This window comes from Labrus bergylta, chromosome 14 (genome assembly GCF_963930695.1).
Source record: "Labrus bergylta chromosome 14, fLabBer1.1, whole genome shotgun sequence".
NCBI lineage: Eukaryota > Metazoa > Chordata > Actinopteri > Labriformes > Labridae > Labrus > Labrus bergylta.
Window position 1 is genome coordinate 24125560 of NC_089208.1, and position 21962 is coordinate 24147521.

Below are 21962 nucleotides of genomic sequence, written 5' to 3' on the forward strand. Positions count from 1 at the left end.
ACAGTTTGTCAGCAGGTGAGAGTCTAACTAGAATCCTACAGGGGCCCGTCCTGAACACACACTCCCTTCTCTCGCTCTCTCACACACAGGAGGAGGTAATTCAGGTGTAATTCCTCTGCCTGGCTCTTAGTTTCCTTGGCGTTAGAAAACAGGTGCAGAATTCAATCTACCACAACGCTCAGAGGCCGAGATGTTTCTACGACTGTCACCTCCTCTCACATCCTACAGTACAAGTCACACTCACACAAGAGACACACACTCTGCCCCTCCTCGTCTGGTTTTTTAAAAGACATAATTTGCCAAGCACAGCACGGCAGAGCATCACATTTACATACAAACATCTTCATCTTATGTCATTCCACTGTGTAGTGATTAGATAGGGTTACTTCGACAGGTTATCTATACAAACAGTCAGAACCTTTAAAAAAAAAAAAAAACACCAATTTACTTCATTTTAAATAAAGTTTAAAAAAAACAAAGCATGAAGTCATGTTTTGAAATATAAAAACAAAAGCTTTAAGACAGTGATAGAGGGTTTTTTTAAGCTATGAGAAGTGTTTGAGGTGTGTGTGTGTGTGTGTGTGTGTGTGTGTGTGTGTGTGTGTGTGTGTGTGTGTGTGTGTGTGTGTGTGTGTGAAGTCCAACAGAAAACGATTGATACTCCCGCCGTGTGCTGATAAGTATATCGTTCTAGAGGCTGAGACGGCTGCTCAGGTCGATGCTACTACACATAGCTCCAGCGCACATCTGTTGGTTGCTATGATACGACTCATCCGGGGCAACAAGGCACAATAGAAGCTAGTACGAGTCCAGCTGTGAGGGGCTGTACAGAGGTGCACTGAGGGGGAGGTATGTATAAGGCTCAAATAAGGAGTAGAATAAGGCTTCAGAGAAAAAAAACTTTACAAACTCAAGAGTACTCATAGCGATTTTGCTGCAGACAAGATGAGATGTTGGGCTTCTAACTATGAAAGCAAACGATAAATGATGGGGGATGATTTGAGAGTTAAATAACCCGCACAGTGGAAGAAACATCTAAAAGCAATGAACATGGACAGACTGAACAAACAAATTTTCAAGAGTTGTTCCAGGTCCACTACGTTATCAGAAATCCCACCAATACGGTCTAAAACGAGGGATTCTGTACGAGCAATATGCAAGACCATAAATCAATCAAGTACCAGAATTAGCCCTGAAAAATATCAAGTAGCTGTAGGAGAAAATTCTGCAGCCCCCACCCTCAAAAACAGGAAGGGTTGCAATGTCACTATCAAATCCTTCAATGAGATCCTCCTCCCATGCTCCGGCTGACCGAGTGCTCTTTGCTGCTGCTTACATTCGCTCAGGTTGTTTTTAGATGAGTTACGTTATGAGTCATCTTAGATGTAATGAGTCATCCTGCGTTGATTATTTACTACGTTAAAAAAAGAAAATGAACTTAAAATGAGTTCAAACACGCAAAAAAAAAAAAGTTTCAAACGAGGAGTCAGAAAAATCCTCTACTAATAGAATTTGTATTTCTCAGTTCATTTTTCAGCCTAATTTAAAAAACTTTTTTTTTAAGTATTTGAACACTCGGTTAGGGATCGGTTTAGCAAATAATCCAAGGTGTTAAATGTGAAGTGTTTGTCTTGGGTCCTTGGGGTCCTTATACGGATGAACATGAATTAAAATGAAGTTGTTGAGCAGTCATTATCTGCATGCATTTCTTCATGTATTAAAAATGCTGAGTCATATTCATCTATTTATTATTCACGGGTATCAGATTGGTACTTCCAGGTACTGAGAGTTAAATGAATATATGGCATTAAAAAGTCTCTAATATTATTCAGAACTCAGAGAAGTCCTTCACAGTGGTTTTAAAGCAGCTTCAGAGCCGTGTCATGCCGCTCTCTAAGGCATTTCACATTCCTTCCTCTTTGTGGGCTCTTCCTTCATGAACGTAGGCTCGACATCATCTCAAAATCACCTTCATTAAAAAGTCCAATTAACACCCCGAGAGCCGTGCAAGGTTTCCTTTTGACCACAGAGAGAGAAGGTTAATCAAGATATTGGCTCCTTGTAATGCAAATAAGGGGGATTACACACGATGCAGATCTGAAGGGGGGGGGGGACTGATACTTGAGATGATGATTAAGACTTGCTGTTTTTTTCCTAACATGGCGTGTGGTAGGGCAGCATGTTCTGCTGGTCACGGGGGTCGGGGGGGTCTGTTCACAGTCAAACCTAATCAAAGTAGATTGCTCGGTGAACCTTGCTGTCCAGCTGCCCCCCTTAGTTCCAAGTACACTACCTCCTCTGAGATCTGCAGGGGGATGGGGTGGGGGACGGGGATCTTTTATTGTTTATTAAGCGTGGTCAAGAAGCAGTAATCCACCCAATCACAAGATAAGGCGGCTTGAACCTCCCCCTAATCACCAGCCAATCCTAACGACTCCAACCCCAAACTGCAGCCGGACTGGACGATTCAAACAGCTCGACAGAAAACGGCTGACCTAAATTCTTCAACTCCGTCAAAGAATTTATAAAAAATCTAAAACGTAAGGAATCATTTTAGGTTCAATTTGTAGAATTAAAAATCTGTCTGAAACAAGTTGAGAGTGTCAGGCCTGAAAAATGATCATATTGTTATGTAGGCATTAAAAGACGACAATGAGCTACAGTTCCCATCTCCCGCTCACACACACACACATTTAAATCCACGCACACACATACATCTGCAGGACTATACAAACATGCATGCATACGGCTGCACAGCTGGCCAATAAGAATCCTGGATCATTTTTAAACATACAGTTTCTCTACAGCAAGGGCCATCTATATGAAAACAGAAAAACATGCATTCATCTATGTACAATATAATTTGTATATTGACCATTCTGCTTTATATCCACACTAACTCATCTTTCTGTGACAAAGTCCATTAAGTAAAATTCATAAAAGTTCTTTTTTTTTTTCCTTCGTATTTGTATTTGATAAAAAGTTAATGTGCTCTGTTGTGATTCCAGTAAAACTCATCTCATCTCTTCCCAGCACCACAGCAGAGCCGGTCTTCATAAGAGGACAAAACTCCCATTGTGTAAATAATGAAGAGCTAAAAGTCAGCCGAGGCAGCCCATCTTCATTTGTTTAAGTCCCACTCCTTTCCTCCCATCCCTCCCCTCGTATCACGCTCCCCTTAGGCTAGACGATGGAGCCGTCCCTGTTCTGCGCCGGGATCATAACGGGGATGCCCCCCATGCGGCTGAGGTTGGGGCCTGCCATCTTGGGTGCAGTGGGCGGGGGCAGAGGTACGTGGCTCGGAGGCCTCTCGTACTCCTCCGATGAGGGGATCTTGTCGTACTGGGGCTTCAGGGCATACTCGTGCAGGTTGGAAGGCGACATGGAGCCCAGGGAGGAGCGCTGGCTGCCGACGGTGAAGCTGCGTGCCGTGGAAACACGACTCTTCGGAGGAGGGACGTCCTCTCTGTGGGGAAACAGAGAAAGAGGAATATTTAGACAAAGACTTCACTCACTTTCATGAGCTTACCTCAACAAGGACTGAACAAAAGAGGAAGGATGTAACCTCGTGGTAAAAAGGGAAGCCAATTCAAGAGCTTCTTAAACCTGTTTTCTTCCTAATAACCATCAGCCAACACGTGGATTACTAAAGAAGTTCACAAACAATAATCCTGTCATTAAAACCCCTGGCCCAGGAACTTTACCATACAACAGTCAAAGTATTTGTTAGAAAACAATATGAAGACAATAATACCCGATAAAAACGTATCTATTCTACACTACATCTTTTTATGTTAGCATTGATCAGCAGATAAATACTAACAGAACCCGCGCTACAATCCATGACAGAGTGCTCTCATTTCCACGAGCGGGCTCACTAGGATTGTACAGTGTTGGCGGCCGCTGCCTTTCAACTATGACACAGACTTGTGTGAGGGCACCTATGAAATGTTGCCGCTGTAGCAGAAGTTAACGAGATGATTTTACAAGAATGACTCACAAAACACTAGTATCATATGAAAATCATGTGAAATAATATAAATCATGTTTCTGTGTTTAGGCAGGATATTAATCAGGGGTATCAGCTGGCCTGGGGTTTTTCAAGCGAGTCAGTTATAATATTAGGCACTGGACATTTTGGGGAAATAAACGTGGACAGAGACTTTCTCAGGTGCTTTAAACCATGATAAAGTTGGATGACACTCTGGTAGAAAAGACTGCAGTGTAGAGCACTTGCTGCACACTGAGGAAAACAATGAATACAGAAGGAGTCTGCAAGAGTCATTTCAAGAGCGAAACATGATTGGACTCAATAAAGAGGCATAGATAATTGGAATCGGCCCATTTGATTGGACAGGGCTGCACCACACAGACTGTGTAATAGCCTGTAGCAATTGCAACCAAACACAGTTATGCCCTCCTCTCCCTCTGCCACCACATTATCAACTAATAAGCAGCAATAATCCAGTTAAATGCTCAATCAAAGAGAGCCCGAGGGGCCAGCAGCTTGTTTAGTCCACAGCTTCGTAGTGTTCTTTTTTTTGTGTGTTTCACAGAATGAGTGTGTCTGTGTGTACGAGACAGCACCAGTGGTCTAATCCTCTTTGTCCTACAGCGAGAGCAGTGTCACATTGTGGTGTCAGACAGATTCAGCCCACAGCAGAGTGATAGTAAGCCCGCTGGTTGTACAGAGCTCGCAGGGCCGGATGGAGTGCTGGGGGGTTAGATGGTGGTGGAGGTGGGATGGGGGGGCAGCCAGCAAGCAGACATGTCGGGATCCACAGAGCAAACAAAGCTTTCAAACTGATTACCACAGCTGTTTATTTGAGGAGCGGTGAAAAAAGAGAAACGCTGATGGAGAAAAAAACATTTTCACGGCTGTTGAAGCTTTTGGAGATGTGTTTTTGTGTGTGCATACGTGTGTGTGTGTCTGAGATGACCACAGCCTATTCTACGTGTGCAGCTTTAGAGTATTTATTGCTCAACAGTGTAAGAATGTTTTATTGTCACATACAATCCAGTTTTAAAAATCTGAGACACATTTCTCACCACGGAGCGAAGAGTCTAAATATTCCTCCATCAAAGAAAGCTTTTCTTTATCTGTGAGCAGAGTCTCATTGATGTTTTTAGAGAGCGTACCTGATCTCATTGCAGATCTCCTTCTCATACTTCTTCCTGTGACGGGCGCGGCAGCAGCAGAAGAGGATGATAGCAATAATGAGGAGGATCAGGAGAACTGCAATTATGGCTCCTGCGATGATGCCGCCAGTGTTGGGAGCTGGACAAAACAGGGAGGGACAGATTTGGTAAATGTTAGTGTGGATACATTACAAAGACTTATGGAGAAAAGGGGGATGCTTGGACCCTGATATCTGGTTGTTTGTGAAGCAACAAATGAGAAAACATTACCATCTAGTACGTTTGTCAGTTTATTACACTGAGAGAAGTTGAACACATATTTAATCCTTTGATGATCTTCTGCAATGCTCACATTCCTCTATCCTAATCCCAAATGTCCTGATTTTTTTTTGTTTGTTTTTGTTTGCTTTTGGTTTTTACGAGTCTCATTTATCGGTTTTGTTTAATTAAACTTGTAGAAAATGTAGAAAATATGCAAATGGATTGGATTTATAATTCCCTGAAGGGGTAATGAAAGAGCATTGCAAAGTATAACGCGAGGGAGAAAATAAAAAAAGTTAACATTTTAAGTTCTTTATCTGAGGTTTTGATGCACCAACAGAACAAACGATGTGATGTAAAGTTTATTATCTGCTGAATACACTGGTCCAAAAAGAAACAAAGTGGATTTTGGACTATGTTTGGCCCTTTGTTATGAGTTTTGAGCAGAAGTTGGATCAAAGAGGAGTGTCAAAGAGTCAGGGCAAGCTCGAGCACTTCTCTGACACATTCTGCAGATTACAGGGACGCTAACAAGATAGTGGTCCTGAGTGTATTAAATCCAAACTCAGTAACAAGACCAAACAATGACAGGCGTAGCCAAAGTTACTAAAAAACACACTGAAGTGTCAATGTTCTTGTATTAAAGCGTTTTCATGCTGCAGCACTCGGCTCCAGCCGCCCCATGCTGCTGTGCTCCGAGATGACAGTGCGGTGACAGCGTGCTACTGAAGCTTCCAGCTTCACAGCTTCGGCTCATTTGTTGTTCAGGAAATATCCAAGATAACCGAGTTTGAGCTCTACATGTGCTGGAACTGATAGATCTAACACCTTTACATATACAGGAAAAGTATGTTTTTGCATTTATAAGTGATTTTTGAACAATAACCTAGTGATCCCAACAATCACAACTCTGACTTATAGAAGTTCAGAAGGTCAAAATGGTGCTTGTTTAGCTTTTGGTTATGCACAGCTACTGAATTAGCACATATGGAGATTTGGATATATGCATCGGAAATGGCTTCATGGACGACAGAGATGGTCAGTCAACATAACATCTATAATGCATTTGATGGTTACAGTTTGTAAAAACAGGTTTGCATGGCATCTTTAGTGAGTTTCCATGAACTCTGCCACATATATTTAATATCCCTCTCAGGATGAATTGTAACATTACTCCAGTGATCTATTATACCTCATGGTGTTAACTTAGTCACCATGTGCATGAAAAGCCTCACAAGCTTCCAGCACGACTATGTCTTGTCCTCAATATTTCCTATTTTTTATTGTTATAAATATGATTATGTTAGTAAATTGGAAATATAACTTTACTCTTAAATTGATTACAAATCCAGCAGAGCAACAGGTCTAAACAATCGACTGTATAAATAAATGTATAACATAGTACACATTTGGAGGTCGCCTGACTGACTTGGCTGCAGAAACTACAAAATCTAAATGCATGTTAAATAATTTTTCCCCAAACATGATTTCTAAATGGGCTATTTACTGTATGTCTGAGTGTTTATTTTTCGCAGATGTTTAGTTTTAGTGTATATTGATGCTATAAAAACACATAAAACACCATGATTGACAGCTCTGTTGACAAATGTTGATCCTGCTGTGCTGTGTGCACCAGAGTAGAAGAGGAACAGCATGAGGAAACATGACAAACATCAAACTTCCCATAAGCGAGTGTCAACACAAGAATCAGTTCTGCTGTGGATTTTATGGATCTGACGGATTTTTGCAGTCCATGGTTAGTTCGCTGTGTGTTCTGATTAGCTTCATATACGCCATTGAACGTCTACTTTACATCCAGTCAATGGTCTGAATATATACCTGGCCAAAAACAGTAATTTATAGGTGTTTAGGTACTCACGAGGCGTTACGTTCAGATGCAGTATACAGTCCTCAGTGCCGACGCGGTTAGCGACGGTGCAGCGGTAGGTACCAGATGCGCTGGCAGATGCGTTCCTCACGTTCACTGTTCCTCCAACAGGATCTGAAGTGAGAGAGGAGACAGTGTTAAACAGAAAGATGAGACTTATGTAGGCCCAAATGCTTTGGGAGTGCTTGTGAAAGGGTGCATTACCCAACACAGCGGTGGCAGGAAGCAGCTTGTTGGGACTGGTCTTCTCCCAGCTGTACTGCAGCGGGTTGGTGCCCTCGTTGGATGTGCACCTCAGAACGACGTCTTTGCCTTCCTGTGTTGGGCCTTCAGCGTAGCACCTGGGCTTGGAAGGCTTCACTGTGGAGAGAAGAAGGAAGATTGGTTAATTGACGTCTTCACTTCAAATGTATAGGTGTAAGGATTAATCTTACAATTGATTGCGAGAAGTACAGAACAGAACAGAACAGAACAGCAAACATAACGAGGCGGCTGCATTAGCTCAGAACAGTAGACTCATCATTTTTCAATAATTTATCACCACAGACAATCTCATTCTTTCATGTTGTGGACAAGTTTGTGTGTTTTCTGTATTCCCTGAAGTTGATTTCCCTCTCTTGCTCAAAGCAGCAGTCATCAGCATAATGAGAGCAGTAATCAGAGTAATTGATACAGCTGCTGTCATTACAGGAGCTGTCACTCAGGATAATTGTGAGGGAAGATGTGTGCAGTGTGCTTATTGGACAGACAAACACACACGCATGCACACACGTGCACGTTCAGGGTTAAGGAAGGAGGCAAAAACTCAATCTTAAAGCCGAGCGTGTGCAAACACTCCTCGGTCAGTCAGAGTGTTGGCAGGAGATGAGATGGGGAGATGGGGAGATGGGGAGGTGGGAGGTGAGGGTGGGTTCAAAAACAAACAGAGCTTCAAATTAAAAACAGACTGCGACCAGTGAAACCCAGACATGCTCAAGAGAGGAGGAAAAGGAGGGAGAAAGAAAAGAGTAAAGAGACTAGTGGGGGGATTTTTGAATAGACAAAAATCTAAGTGTGTGCTTAGAGATCCCTGGCAGAAAGCTGACATCATGATGTGGTAATAATGGGCTCTGTAACAACAAAAACTCTGGAGTGGCGCTCTGCAGATCTAAACCAGGTGTCAGACTGGAGGCGGGGGATTTGGGATTAACAGTAGACGGACAGGACTGAGTGCTGCTGCTAATCTAATAAACACACACAGGATCAGGATGGTGGGGGCAGCACAGAGAGCGGGAGGGCAAAAATTAAGCGAGCGCTGATGGACAGATGGTGGAGAGATGGGGGCCAAGGCTGTGCAGCTCCTAACTCAGTTTGCGCTCCATGTTACACCTACACATGCCACACAGTAAATGTTAGCGAGCTATGACATTTTGAAGACATCTTTTAAAAGGTGAAAGTCAACCTGACGCTGTTACACACAGCTGGTCATAACAGGACTGATGCCAGATGAGCAGATTTATTTGTTTGAGAGATGAGGTCAAAGAGGAAGGTGACGGAGGCTGGAGGAGCACAGAGCGATAAAGGGCAGAGCGATGCAGCCGACCTGGATCTGTTAAACGAACAATGAAATCTGATTTATGAGTTGCACAAGGCTGTCTTGTGGAAGAGATAAGCAGAGAGGGATTGCTATATTGCAGGATTCATTTCGGTCATGAGGCCAAAACTTCAAAGAGTGACGACTGATTGTTGAACGGTGAAGTAAAATATCCATCACTGGCCGCATTAAAGCCAGGCGGACAGGATAAAAGAGATTTCTGCTGAGCTTTGCAGAGAGAGCTTGAACAGGATGAGGTCTCAGGCAGGGGCAGAGCTAACTGATTGTCTGTTGAGTAATTATGGAAAGGTATAACTGAGAAACTAAAAATGGCTCTAAAAAGTTTTAAATTACCAGCCAATTGGTTATAGTATTCATGAGGCTATCTTTATAACGATTCCTAGGTACCTTAATTCTTTTGTGTCTGCTCTAAAAGGAGAGAGTGCCTGGGGAAGATTTTTAAAGGAGGTAATTTAGAGGAACATATTCAGGTTTCTGGGGGTTAAGTTTTACCAGCAGGTTTTCTTAATTCCTCAGGACTGTTATATTACGAGGCTGATAATGTCGGATTAGAGATATAAAGCAGAAAGTCGTCTGCATACAGGGAGCACTTTGAGACACAGCCTCAAATACAGTCATACTTAAAGCGTCACAGAATCGTTCCACTACAGGTTAAATGGTGAGAGATATAATGGGGACAGAGGACATCCTCAAAGGTTGCTGCAGAAAAGCATGACTAGGCTATGTTTTCATCATGACATTTCATTAATCTCCAAAAATATAAAATTTAATAATGTCGCTATCAAATGAACTTTGCAGAATTTATTTTTGGGGTGATCCCCAGCTCAATGTCCAATGTGTCCTTGAGCAAAACACTGCATAGTTAGCGGTGTATGAATGGGATTAGTTACTTCTGGTCACTTTACACAGCAGACTCTACCATCAGTGTGTGAATGGGTGGGTGTGACATGCGGTGTAAAAACACTTTGAGTAGTCAGAAGACTAGAAAAGCTAAAGTCCATTTAACATTTTCTATTTTTATCATCATTACCAGCATCACTACTGTTGCCTCAATGAACATCACATTATTTATTTCATATCTTTGTTTATGCAGCATAATCCTTCTAGATGAGACTTTTTTGGCATTTAAATGTCACAAAACCCAAAACCAATGAAGTCCTTGAGGTAACCCAGATGTCCCGCAGCAGACATGTTTTTAGGGTTATTTTGGGGCCTTTTTGCCTTTATTGACAGGACAGCTGAAGAGAGACAGGAAATGTTGGAGGAGAGAATGGGGCATGACATACGGCAAAGGGCCAATTCAAACCCACGGCTGCTGCCATGAGGACTATAGCCTCTTTACACATGGTGTGCAACATAACTGTTAGGCTATCGGCACCCTGCATTCCTGGTTTTTAGTCATATTTGCTGCTGCTGCAACCTTCAGATAGATTTTTTCTAACACAAAAACTGGAAATTTGTCGCAAGATCAAACAGTTAGCGAGACTTTATTTTTTAGTAATTTACTGATAATTACTAAAAAGGTTCTTAATAAAACATTAAGCCTTTTGATAGTAGTACAGATGGGCTCTATTCAGGAACAGTTGTGAGAGTTGCTGACGTACAGAGCGTAACTGCTAGTAGATACTCTCCTTCTGTTAACTTCAATGTCCTGAAGCAACAAGAGGAGAATACACAACAAAAGATGCAACGGCACAACACGTGCACTGCAGGGGTCAGTAAGTGTGTGTGTACCTGCATGAGGCAGTGTTTGTGACAAGCCTAAGCAATACCCATGTGTATAATTTCAGGTGTGTTTATGCCTGTGCACACACATGCATGCACGTCTCTCCGTGTTCGGGAGACCATCCTCCTTGTGACAAGATCAACCTGAAGGTAAAATGCAGAGCAGGCAACATGTCCTTGCCTCTCCTTGTCAACGTTTCCTTGCTAAGAACACCTCTGCCCCTGGGGTCAATAGCTAGCAGTCTTTCATCTCTCGTAGCCTCCAGCTATCATCTCACACACACACACACTATCCATACTGTAGCCAAATACATCTGCATACATTGTAGACACTGAGCTGGTGTAGACATCTAGAGGAGGATACAATCAATACTCAACAAGAAATCTAAATAACTTGACTTCAGATTCTATCTTGACTTCAAATTTAGAACAAGAGTAACAAAACCCCGCAATGGTTATATTTGAGACGTACATCTTCAGATAGATATTTCTTGGGGAGAGGGATACATACTTTGCCTGAATTTGAACAACGAAATACAAATGTGCGAGCAATGGCATTACACTATTAACTGGTATCTGCATCACATCAGATTTAGGGGTTGGGCAAAATATTGAGATGTTAATATGACACGTGATAGAATCAATGAAACGATCATGCCAAGTATAATTTTTTAGATTTTAAAAATATCACTCAACACATTTCTCTGCCTATTTGACTCAGCGTATCACTACTTTATTATTCAATATGGTGCCACTTATTTGACAGTGAGATAAAAGAAGAGAAAACAGTGGGATAATGTCAGGCAGTGGGGAATTATGTTAAAGGGGGAATTGTCATTAGCGGTGAAACTGAAACTAAACTCTAAATTTACCTTTTATACCTTTTATATTATTTAATTAATCAGATTGTAATGTGTCATGATACAAATGTCTTGCAATATATCAACTATTGCAGAAACATTGTATTGTGATTATTGTAATAGTGGGCCAGGTATTTACCATTGTATCATGACTTTACCTGTGATCACCGACTTGGCAATGAAAGTTAAGTTAGAGTAACAACAGCCCTATCGGATCCTGCATATAATTGTGTATATTAAAAAGCAGGAAGTTAGGGAGGTACTTGTTGTGGATATTGATTGTTGTTTACAGTAACCAACAGCCCTGAGTGGGAGAGCATTCAAACACAAACACAGTGACGAGCCATTACATCTTACTGATGAGCGCAACAGGTGCATGGAGGGAAATGATTCAAGAATTATTTTGTTTTCTGGAAATCTAGCTTTAGAAGCAAGCTTGAAAACAACTGATACATCAGCAGGTTTGCCAACTTTCTCACAGTGAGGAATGTGGAGCTACTGCCAGGAGGTAGAGCTGAAACTATTTATGTTCAAGCACATGTTTCAGTGAGGGGATTCACTGTTTCCTGTTGCTTCTGCACGGATCAATTTGTATGTAAAATAGCCTCCCACAGGATCTATTAGAGGTTCTTAGGTCAGCTGTAGCCACAGTTAATGATAAGAGTTTCTGTATCTATGTATCTTTTTTTTTTTAATCAGAGCTGCTTCATGGTTCATGACACACATACTGTGAAACTTGTTTGTTTTCCTTTTATGCACCATGTGTTTCTGGTTGAGCTGGTCGGTGCACTTCAGCCGCTTCTACACACATGATATCATGTCAACAAGCACAGCAGCCATTTTCTGAAGGCTGCCCTATCTTTAGAAAAAGAGATAAGAGCGTTGCGATAACAGCCTAATATGCAGCTTATCCCACAGCACAGACTGGTGCAGCACACGTGGGTTGTTTTATCCCATATGCAAATACCAGCCGGGTTTCGGGAGGCGATTCACTCTCGACAGCATTTAGTCAGTTGACCGATCAGTGAGGCCACTGTGTGTGTGTGTGTGTGTGAGAGAGAGAGAGAGAGTGAGAGAGAGAGAGAGAGAGAGAGAGAGAGAGAGAGAGAGAGAGAGTGAGACAGAGACAGAGAGAGAGAGAGAGAGAGAGAGAGAGACAGAGAGAGAGAGAGAGAGAGAGAGAGAGAGAGAGAGAGAGAGAGAGAGAGAGAGAGAGACAGAGAGAGAGAGAGAGAGAGACAGAGAGAGAGAGAGAGAGAGAGAGAGAATGTGTTTGTGTGTGTTTGCCTAGGGAGTAATTCATGTGAATTTTACATGACGTGTCACCCATCTCACCCCATGCAATAAAAAAAACAGCTGAGTGTATCAACTCCATATCTGAGGTCTTACTTTCATTTTATAAAGACGGGATGACATTGTGCACACCGACAATGATATCACAGATTCATATCATTTATTTAATCATCTTTGGCTGTACTTTCTAAGATGCTTATTAATACAACAGAAGAATTATGATTGAGAATTCTGAAGTTTTCACAGAGGTCATTATTGATATTTTTATTGGTAAATGTATTTGCTTACATGCATAACCTTTTTCAAAACAATCTAAAGTCAAATCAATCAAATAAAACCTTATATGGATAAAGTCTCAATTAGTAGGTCTTAGAAAAACTTAGACTCTAATCTTTTGCATTATTACAACACGTTTGTTTATGACCTCGTAATGCACATGGTGGCAACGGGGAGCTGCAGGAGACACGTCTCTGCATAATCCGGTTAAAACTGAGCTAAATCAAACAATCCCTCAAATGCAGTTATCAAAGACTTGAGGAAAAGATAAACAATAAAGCGTATAAAAGATGGTTAATCAACTGGAAAGAAACTTTGCATGTGCGTGCGTCACTGCTTGACACTATGGAGAGGGATAATGCTTGTACTGCATACTCTGCTAGGGAAAAAGTAATGCTATTGTAAAACAGCAAGACTCAAATTAAATGCTATATGACTGGTGAATAAATCTGGTAGTATCTGCGCAAATCTGCAATAAAACAAGTGGATACCAATAGTGACTGGATATGCTAATATTGGTCGGGCTCTAGCCTAATCTACCTTTAAAATAATCATAATAAGTGTTTAGAAATATAACATTAAAGGGCTGATCATTGTTTGTTTATTTAGGACAAAACATTAATGCTTTTAATATACAACATGGTTTATTAACCTATAAACCTTTTGTCTGATTGTAGTTATTAGAGAGATATGAATCATTTAAGTATTCAAAGAAAGGACACCACAATGAGTTAAATTCCCATGTAGGCCCGATCAGATGGCGTCTTATTGCAGATTTCTACGGGTTAAAAATGGAAGCTGTAATTTAAAAAAAAAAAAAGAGCATTAAAAAAATGTTTTCATCAAGTCTAATACTTTACAGAATGGAAATAATGACAACGATATTTAATGCAGGGAGAACCAGGATTATTGTTTTAGACAATGACAGAGTATCTCGGGTGAAAGCAGTAGTATCACGGCGGGGGCTTTGCTGGACAGCCTCTAGGAAGGTTACACGCTCCGTTTTAGAAGTGATTACATCAAAACAGCCAAGGAGGCCAAAGGCCGTGTAATTTGCTGCATTTTCACTGTGTCCACAGAGAGAATTTAGCCTCTAAGGGAGGGGGGAAAAAGAGAGTCCTAACTGAACACCAAAGTGTGTACGGTGGTTTGTTCCACTCACCCATGACGATGAGCAGCATCTTCTTGCTGCGGATCCCAGGAGCCTTCTTCACCTTACATTGGTAGGTGCCAGAATCCGACGACATCAGCCCCGTCAGAATGATGGAGGCATCACCATTCTTGGGGTCGGCTGAGTTGAAGTGGACTCGGCCCTTCATAGGGGGGTAGTAGTCTACATAGGCCCTGTCACCTGAGTAAAAGATCACCTGGAATTGGAGAAGAGGTGAAGAAAAGAGAGTTAAGAACTTAACCCTACTTAGAATGACAAATCTGCTTATAAAAGAAAAGTGCTTCCGGAAAACACATAAAAACCAAAAGGCCTTGAAATGACAGTTTTGAGCTTTCTGAAAGCAAAGGCTATGCTCAGTGAACCAAGCTAGAGAGAGAGCCCCCTCTCTTTTATCTGTGCTGTGCCCTTCAGTCTGGCAGCCAGTGCTGTTTCTGCCCTTTCTGTGCTTAAGAGGAAAGAAGGTGGAACAAACAAAGCGTCCACTGTGGAGCCAAATCAACAGCTGCTGTGTCAACAAAGAGACCCCAATTCAACACACACACACACACAGCCTCGAAATAAAGGCCAGGTGAAGCTAAAAAGAAACCCATCCATTCTGCAAGTAGTCGGGGGTTGATGGAGGAGGGTAAAAACAAGAAACACAAGAGAAAAAAACAGAACAAGGTGAAAGAAAAGCAAACAACAATGAAAAGAGTTCTCATTCTCTTTCAGAAACACTGGCTTATTCTTCCACATTTCCTCTGAGACTGTCATCAACAGGCTTTTCTGTGCCACCATCAACACCCGGCATACACACAGTAATACCCCAGGGTGGAGAGGAGGAGGAATGAGGGGAAAGACTAAACATGGCAGGGGTAGAGTGAGAATAATGAACCCATCAGAGGAGGCAGAGCACTCAAAGGAAGCATGTGAGGAGCGAAACAAAGGAATACAGTTCAGCAAGTTGCCTTTCTGCCCCACTTTCAGCGTAAAGACTTTTTCCTGGAGTGTGTTGAAATGGGCGGCATGTTCATCTTGTACATATTAGCCACATAAACAGGTAATGCAGTTAAAATTCCTCGTGTCTCTCAGGGGAGGAAAAACTTCTAACTCCACCGGGGGATCAGAACATCAGCAGTAATAACAGCAGTCTGTGAGATCAGACCATGCAGGAGAGGAAATTAAATTGCCTCGAGCTCAGCCAGACAAGAACTCTCACTAGGGCTCAACCACTTCACAGGAGCACAGATGGGAGTGCTTACAACACATGCACACCTCTAGCCCCCTGAAAAAAAACCAAAAAAAAAACACTGAACAGCACAATAACCTTGAGATTCATGATCCAATGAAAAAAAAAATCCCATAAAGAGCCGGGGGACTGAAAATGAAAAGGGCAAATGACTAGACAAGCCGGCTGGGGCTGGAAAGGACAGACGAGCATCGCAGCTGTCTGCGTTTCATAACAGGTAGGGACATTCAATGATACCATCGCCACCTGGCAGGGCTGTTTCCTTGTCGAAGGATGGTGCTCTAGAGGTTAAATAATCAGACACATGTAAAGATGAGGTCATTGTCATGTGATGCTGTTGTTCAGGGAGGGAGAAGGAAGAGCTGCACATGATTTGAGATGCAAAGCAGAGCGTGGTGATACCTGTGTACTCTAAACAACCTGCAGAGCTGCAACAATCCTCTGCTCCCACAGAGGCTTTTCACCTGAACGACTGCCTAATGCACACTTTCACAGGAAAAGATCTCTCTTGCAAGTAGGGATAGGGGGTCATTCATTTTATATATTCATACCATTATTGATACCACTACTGATACTTTTCTATTATTTGGTTTAAAGACAAGACAACAATATTTCCTGATAAGGAAATGAATAATTAAAAAAAAAAAAAGAAGTAAATATTTGCTTTGAAAAACGTGGCATCAGTAGTTTTAATGACATATTGCAATCTGAATAGTGCCTTTGACAGTCTGTTCTGAGCAGGGCTGAAATAGAGGGGTTTATAGGCATGATCAAATAAAGGATCAGAGTGGATTTAGAACAAGACACTTCACACACTTGTTTTGGGGAGCTCTGAGACTTATTCTTTAAATGACGTGATCAGGATTATCGGGTTTTGAAAAATGCAGAACTGTGTCTTTAATTGAGCCAACCCTGATTGCAAGGTCAAAAAATAATAACCACAAGAATAAGGATGAAGTGTCCTTCCAACAAAGACACCTGCTGATAAGGATTCATGATCATCACTCAGATACAAACAAAAACTCCAATTTCAGCAAACAGTGTCATGACTTTACCTCTAAAATCCTCCCATTATTTCTCAACACGCACACATTCCTGCAGCAAAATCATGAGTAAACAAACGGCTCTGCTGCTGCATTCAAGGACAAAAGATACACTTTATATCAAATGGGATAGAGCTATGTGTTTTTCCTTTTCTATTCACACCATTCAGATTCTGTTTTCATAATTGTTTTCTTCATTGTTCCAACAGTGGTGGTTAACACTCAGGGGCACACCCTCCTTTCCGCTCTGTAGCCTGGCAGTGAGAGCAAAATGCAAATGACTGTTACTGTAGGCATGACTGGCATCTCTCATTCAATACCAACAAAGCAACATGTATTAGCTATGCTTCCCCACCCTCAAAAAGGCTCTGATGATGTGCCCTGGATCTGTGTCAGATGAAGGAGGCCATATTTCCCAACAGATACTTGACAGAACAGATTATCACTTTCCTGTGGCATTACAGTTGATTGCATCAATGCAAAGGAAACACAGATAGAATATACAGTTCATAAGCATGAATAAAATGTTAAAAGTGAAGGTTCATTGTGAAGAATTGTGATGTTGTTGAGCTTTATTATTAGCTGGAAATAGTCAATTTGAAAGAGTTCTCTAGGCTTTGAAGCAAGCACCTTTACCTTAAAGGGGCAGGCTGCGCTTTCTGCTAGCCTGACTAAGCTTTTTTTTTTTTTTACCTTTTCGATGGTCCAGTAGTCATACTTTTTTATTAAACCTTATTTAAATATTCTTGACCGAGTGATATATACTGGTTAGATATCTTCCCCTAGAGGATAATGTAGGGTTTATCGTGAAAGAGCTGCAATCTTTTATTTTACGTACTTCATTTGCAGCACTTCTCATAGCTTTACTAAAGCGCTCTTCACAAACGCACTTTTCCATTTCCAGAAATTTCAGTATTTCTCTATGTCTGTGTAATTAATCCTGGGAATACACACATTATCCCAGTTTGCTGCACTTTACACAGTGTGTAGCTATTCATGTGAGTTTTAGTCATTTCACATTTGTGTAAGGTCATTGTATTGTCCTTGCCAGGTTTAATAGTTGCATTTGTCAAGATTACGGTATTTCAATTTCATGAGGTTTTTTGTATCCTAGAGCTGCTGCATGCTGTTGAAAATGTGTTAGCTGGCATATAAAATGGTAAATGGACTTGAGCTTGTATAACCCTTTTCTAGTCCTTTGACTACACAAAGTGCTTTTACACTTCATGTCACACCTACACATTCACACACTGATGGTAGAGGCTGCTGAGTAAAGAGACCATCAGAAGTAACTAATACATTCACACACATTCATACACCGCCGATTAAGCAGCGGGAGCAATTTAGCAGTTAAGTGTCTTGCCCAAGGACACATCGGACATGTGGCTGCAGGAGCTGGGGATCGAACCCCCAAACCTTCCAGTTAAAAGACGACCTACTCTACCAACTGAGCCACAGCCGACCCGGTTGGGCTCAGCATGTTCATGTGAAATGCAGTGACTTTTGATGTTACACAGATGCTGAGAGCATGAAGAGAAAACCTGTGAATGTTTGCTTCTTTATCACTCCAGGAATACAGAATTATTTGTGTTTTTGTAACCACAGTTTACTACATTTGCTGTTGGTTGGAGAATACATTGTTTCATAGACGAATATCAGAAGTGTATCAGCACTTTTTTTTTTTTTAAAGATATATTTTTGGGCTTTTCGTGCCTTTAATGCAGAGATAGGACAGTGGATAGAGTCGGAAACCAGGGAGAGAGAGAGTGGGGAATGATATGCGGAAGGGGGCCACGGGTGGAAGCGAACCCGGGCCTCCTGCTCGAGACGAGAGTCTCAATACATGTGACACGCGCCCTAACCATTGCGCCACCAGCGCGCCCCTATCAGCACCTTTTTAACAACACACTGCATAACCATAGATGTTATGCACACCACACCACCCATCTCTTGGCTTGCACAAACAGGGCTTCAAGTTCCCACTTACATGACCCTGCTGACTGATCCCCCAGCCCAGTTCCCTGGTTAAAAGTTTTTATCTGATCTTGGTTGTTCCTTCAGCAGACAGAATTTTCTCATCTCGGGCCAAGGGAGCAGAGGTCCTCCATGCTTTCTGAGCATTTCGGAGCCTCTGGCTATACACTTAAGCCCTCATTCTCATTTGCTTGCCTGACCTCGTAGCTCTGGTCCTGGCAGATCGGCCTAATCCCATTTAACACTGTCACATATATTAAAGCAGCCCCTTTGAATTAACATGCAGCTAATTACAGAGAATTTACTCTGACCATGATTCATACTGGTTAAAGGCTATACTAATGTGAGCCTGTTTGAATATAGAGAATAAATGTGATAGGTCAAGGAGAACAAATACGTTCAGAGAGAGATGTCTGGTCTGTTTAAATTCCCAACAAAGGTCTGGCATAATTCATGGGCGTGTGGACAGAACTCAGCAAAATGTCATGTAATAAAGACAACAAACTGTAGAAGCAGACGACATTTGATATATTTCTACAGCTGCAATCATTGAAGAGAGAGAAGAGGCCCGAGTAGGGAACCACCCAAGCTGAATTCCCTTAATCCGTGTTGCATCATTGATATACAGACAAGTATTAGGGCCAGGCAAGTGGAGACGAATAACGAGAAGATTTACTTTACATTTCTCAACATGCACAATCAAAAAACTTTTCCTGATTTTCTTTTAGTTGTGCCTCTTTTATGGCTTTCACACTCGCAGAAAACTAATGAAAGGAGCTGCATGTGAACGCAAACAGCTGAATTTTTTTCTAGTATTTTTCCACAGAAAGTTCCAGTGACCTGACGTGAGAACGCAGCAGGATATGGTCAGGAGAGTTCACCTCGAGTCCGTAGGAAAGGGTGGTGACGTTTATATCCTGTGACTTATTGATAGACAGCATAGAGTGTCTGCACGCAACCGCTACGCTCTTCCTCCATGTGATTAGCCGGCTGCATGTTTTCTCTTCATCAGTATGTGCTTCTCCGCTCTTTCGTTCCTATTATGATTCTGTTCAACTACACGTAGCATTGATTTAAAGGCAAATATTCTCATTATAGCATCATTTAGCGGACTCTCTTACTTCGTCCACTACTTCTACTTTTTTTTATACCTCATGTCTTCCCTCAGGAGACCCCCCGTCCCCCCTGCCGTCTGACAGGGATAGTCTCCTGCTGTGAAGAGCATATGTGAAAAACCAGGTCAGGAGAATCTCCAGAGCAGTCCTCCTGAAATTATCTAGATATTTTCAAGAGTGCATATGTGAAAACTGCTTTAGATTGAAAGTTTAACTTCACACTTTTTGTTGCTGCTAAATAACAACAATTTAAGATATTCCAACTCCCTTTCTTCCCTTCTGCAGTATGTACGTGTCAGTGTAAAAACAAAGTGGTCAGAGGGAGAAATAGATGGAGATAATTGGAGTAGGTTGACCTGGGTGAGAGGACGGCTGGTTGGCTATGTGGTCAGAAAGGACAGTGTGTGGATGACAGAAACAAAGAAGACTAATGATGAGCCTGTGACCTATTTCTAACATTTGGCCAGAGAAAAAGTAAAGGATACGGGTGAAAAAGAGTGGAGGAGAAGGATGGAAAGGCTTTATGACAAGTGGGAGATGGGGGAGTAGAGAACCATGGGGGAGGACCACACCACTATCTGTGGCAAGAATCTGACTCTGAGGCTATGAACCGCCTGAGGGAACGAGGAGATCCTGTAGAGTGGTGCAGTCCTCCTTTTCCATGGCTGAGGGCCATGCTGGAAAAGAAAGACTCTGGCTGCGATACAGAGAGCTCCCATCCCTCCCACTGTGTGACTGTGAGAGCAGTGCAGGGAACAAATGCTCAATAGAGGTACATGTGGCTCTAATTTCATTTGTCTTTTTTACTCCACTCTTCCTGTGTTACACTGCAACAGCTCGAGAATACACTCACACCTAGCTCAGTGGGTGTATTGGATTTCACCTCTTGCAAACAGTGCTTTGCAATATGTTGAAACTGGCGAGTATTCTGACTTAGTTGACCTACTGAATATAGTTTTTGAAGCGATTTTTCTTCTTTTTTTTAAATTAAAGTTTCTCTGTCAGTCTTCAGCAGACTCAGGACTTCAGGAGATTCTCTGAGCCGAGCTGCTCAAATGAAGTTAGCTCAGTTTTCCTTTATTGTTTAAAAGGTTTCTACCTGTAGCCTAATAACTGTATACACAGAGGTACCCTCCTCTCGAAAAACAAACAGACTTAGTACATAAAACAAGTTAAAAAAAAATCAATAAAACCGTTTCATGTTAAAAATCTGTGTTTCTTTTGAAGCTTTTCATAGGACATGGTGTTAGGAGGGGCTGTGAGCTGAGCTGCAGATAACATTGTTAGTTTCAGTTTTGTTTTTTTAAGGTGTTTTTGGGGGCTTTTTATGCCTTAATTGGAGAGACAGTGGACAGGGCAGAAATAGGGGGGAGAGAGACAGAGAGCGAGAGAGTGGGGAATGACATGCCGGAAAGAAGCCACAGATTGGACCCCTACCTAGGCCACCCGCCCTAAGGACCACAGGTACACAGGGCATGCACACCAACCACCAGGACACTGGCGCACCGAAACCTCAGTTGTAAGGTCAGGAATCAATCAAGTGTCATTTTGATGAAAATGCTATGCATTCAAGCAAAAAACTTCATTGGCTGTTGTGGTGTGTACGTCCACAGTATTCTTGGATTAAAAATTTCTCCTCTTGCACAACGTACCAAACTTTTGCAGCAAAATCACAACATAGCTGATTACTATCAAACAACACATACGTACACACACACTAAAATAATTGAGGATAATCAAAGTCTTTCAACATAATTTCAGTTTTTGACGCATTGTCTGGCAATGAAAGAATATCTAAAGCTAAAGCTAAAAACAGAGGATCAAGCTGAAAAATATTCCATCAACTATGAACAAAAAGACAAGAACAAAGCTTAAATTCTATGAACACAGATTAATGTGTGTGCTATATTAAAGTCGGGCAGAGATCACATAACTGTTAAATGTACTTTCATATGCTATCTTTGAATAAAAGTGTATTTTCAATGTTGGCAAGGGAACATTTAGACGTACCACTTTGTCCTCTTTCTGGTTGTCGGAGGATAATATGCTCCATTCGATGTCCAGCGGGCCAGCGTCATCAGCGGCCAGAGCAAACTGACAGTCCAGCTTCACACTCTGACCACTGGCCTTCTCTATAGACGTCGGCCCTGTAGATGTAATGTCCAGACCAGAGGTCAAACCTGCACAGAGACATAAAGAGAGAGAGAGTGTTGTAAGTGTTTTTCTCATTCATATTAGTTTGTTCATCTTGAAACTTAACAAGCCGAACGTCAGGGAGCTGCAGAGAGAACAACCTGCACTAAAACACACAAGACAACAATCCTTCTGAAAGAAGTGCTGTGATAAATAATTGCTTAAAACATCACATGTTTACTACAATTTTTAGGTGTATGAC

At 41.8% G+C, this 21962-nt stretch overlaps 1 protein-coding gene across 1 annotated transcript in view; it reads right to left on the reverse strand.

The window, feature by feature from the left end:
- Positions 1 to 554: 554 nt before the first annotated feature.
- Positions 555 to 21962, reverse strand: part of cxadr (CXADR Ig-like cell adhesion molecule) — a 52634-nt gene continuing 31226 nt past the window's right edge. Inside the window, exons 2-7 of the mRNA XM_020631208.3 lie at positions 21578 to 21747; positions 14199 to 14403; positions 7493 to 7648; positions 7280 to 7402; positions 5140 to 5278; positions 555 to 3466 (exon numbers count right to left, since the gene is read on the reverse strand). Coding sequence (XP_020486864.1) covers positions 3184 to 3466; positions 5140 to 5278; positions 7280 to 7402; positions 7493 to 7648; positions 14199 to 14403; positions 21578 to 21747 — 1076 coding nt within the window. The 3' untranslated portion in view covers positions 555 to 3183. The remainder of the gene's footprint in view (positions 3467 to 5139; positions 5279 to 7279; positions 7403 to 7492; positions 7649 to 14198; positions 14404 to 21577; positions 21748 to 21962) is intronic.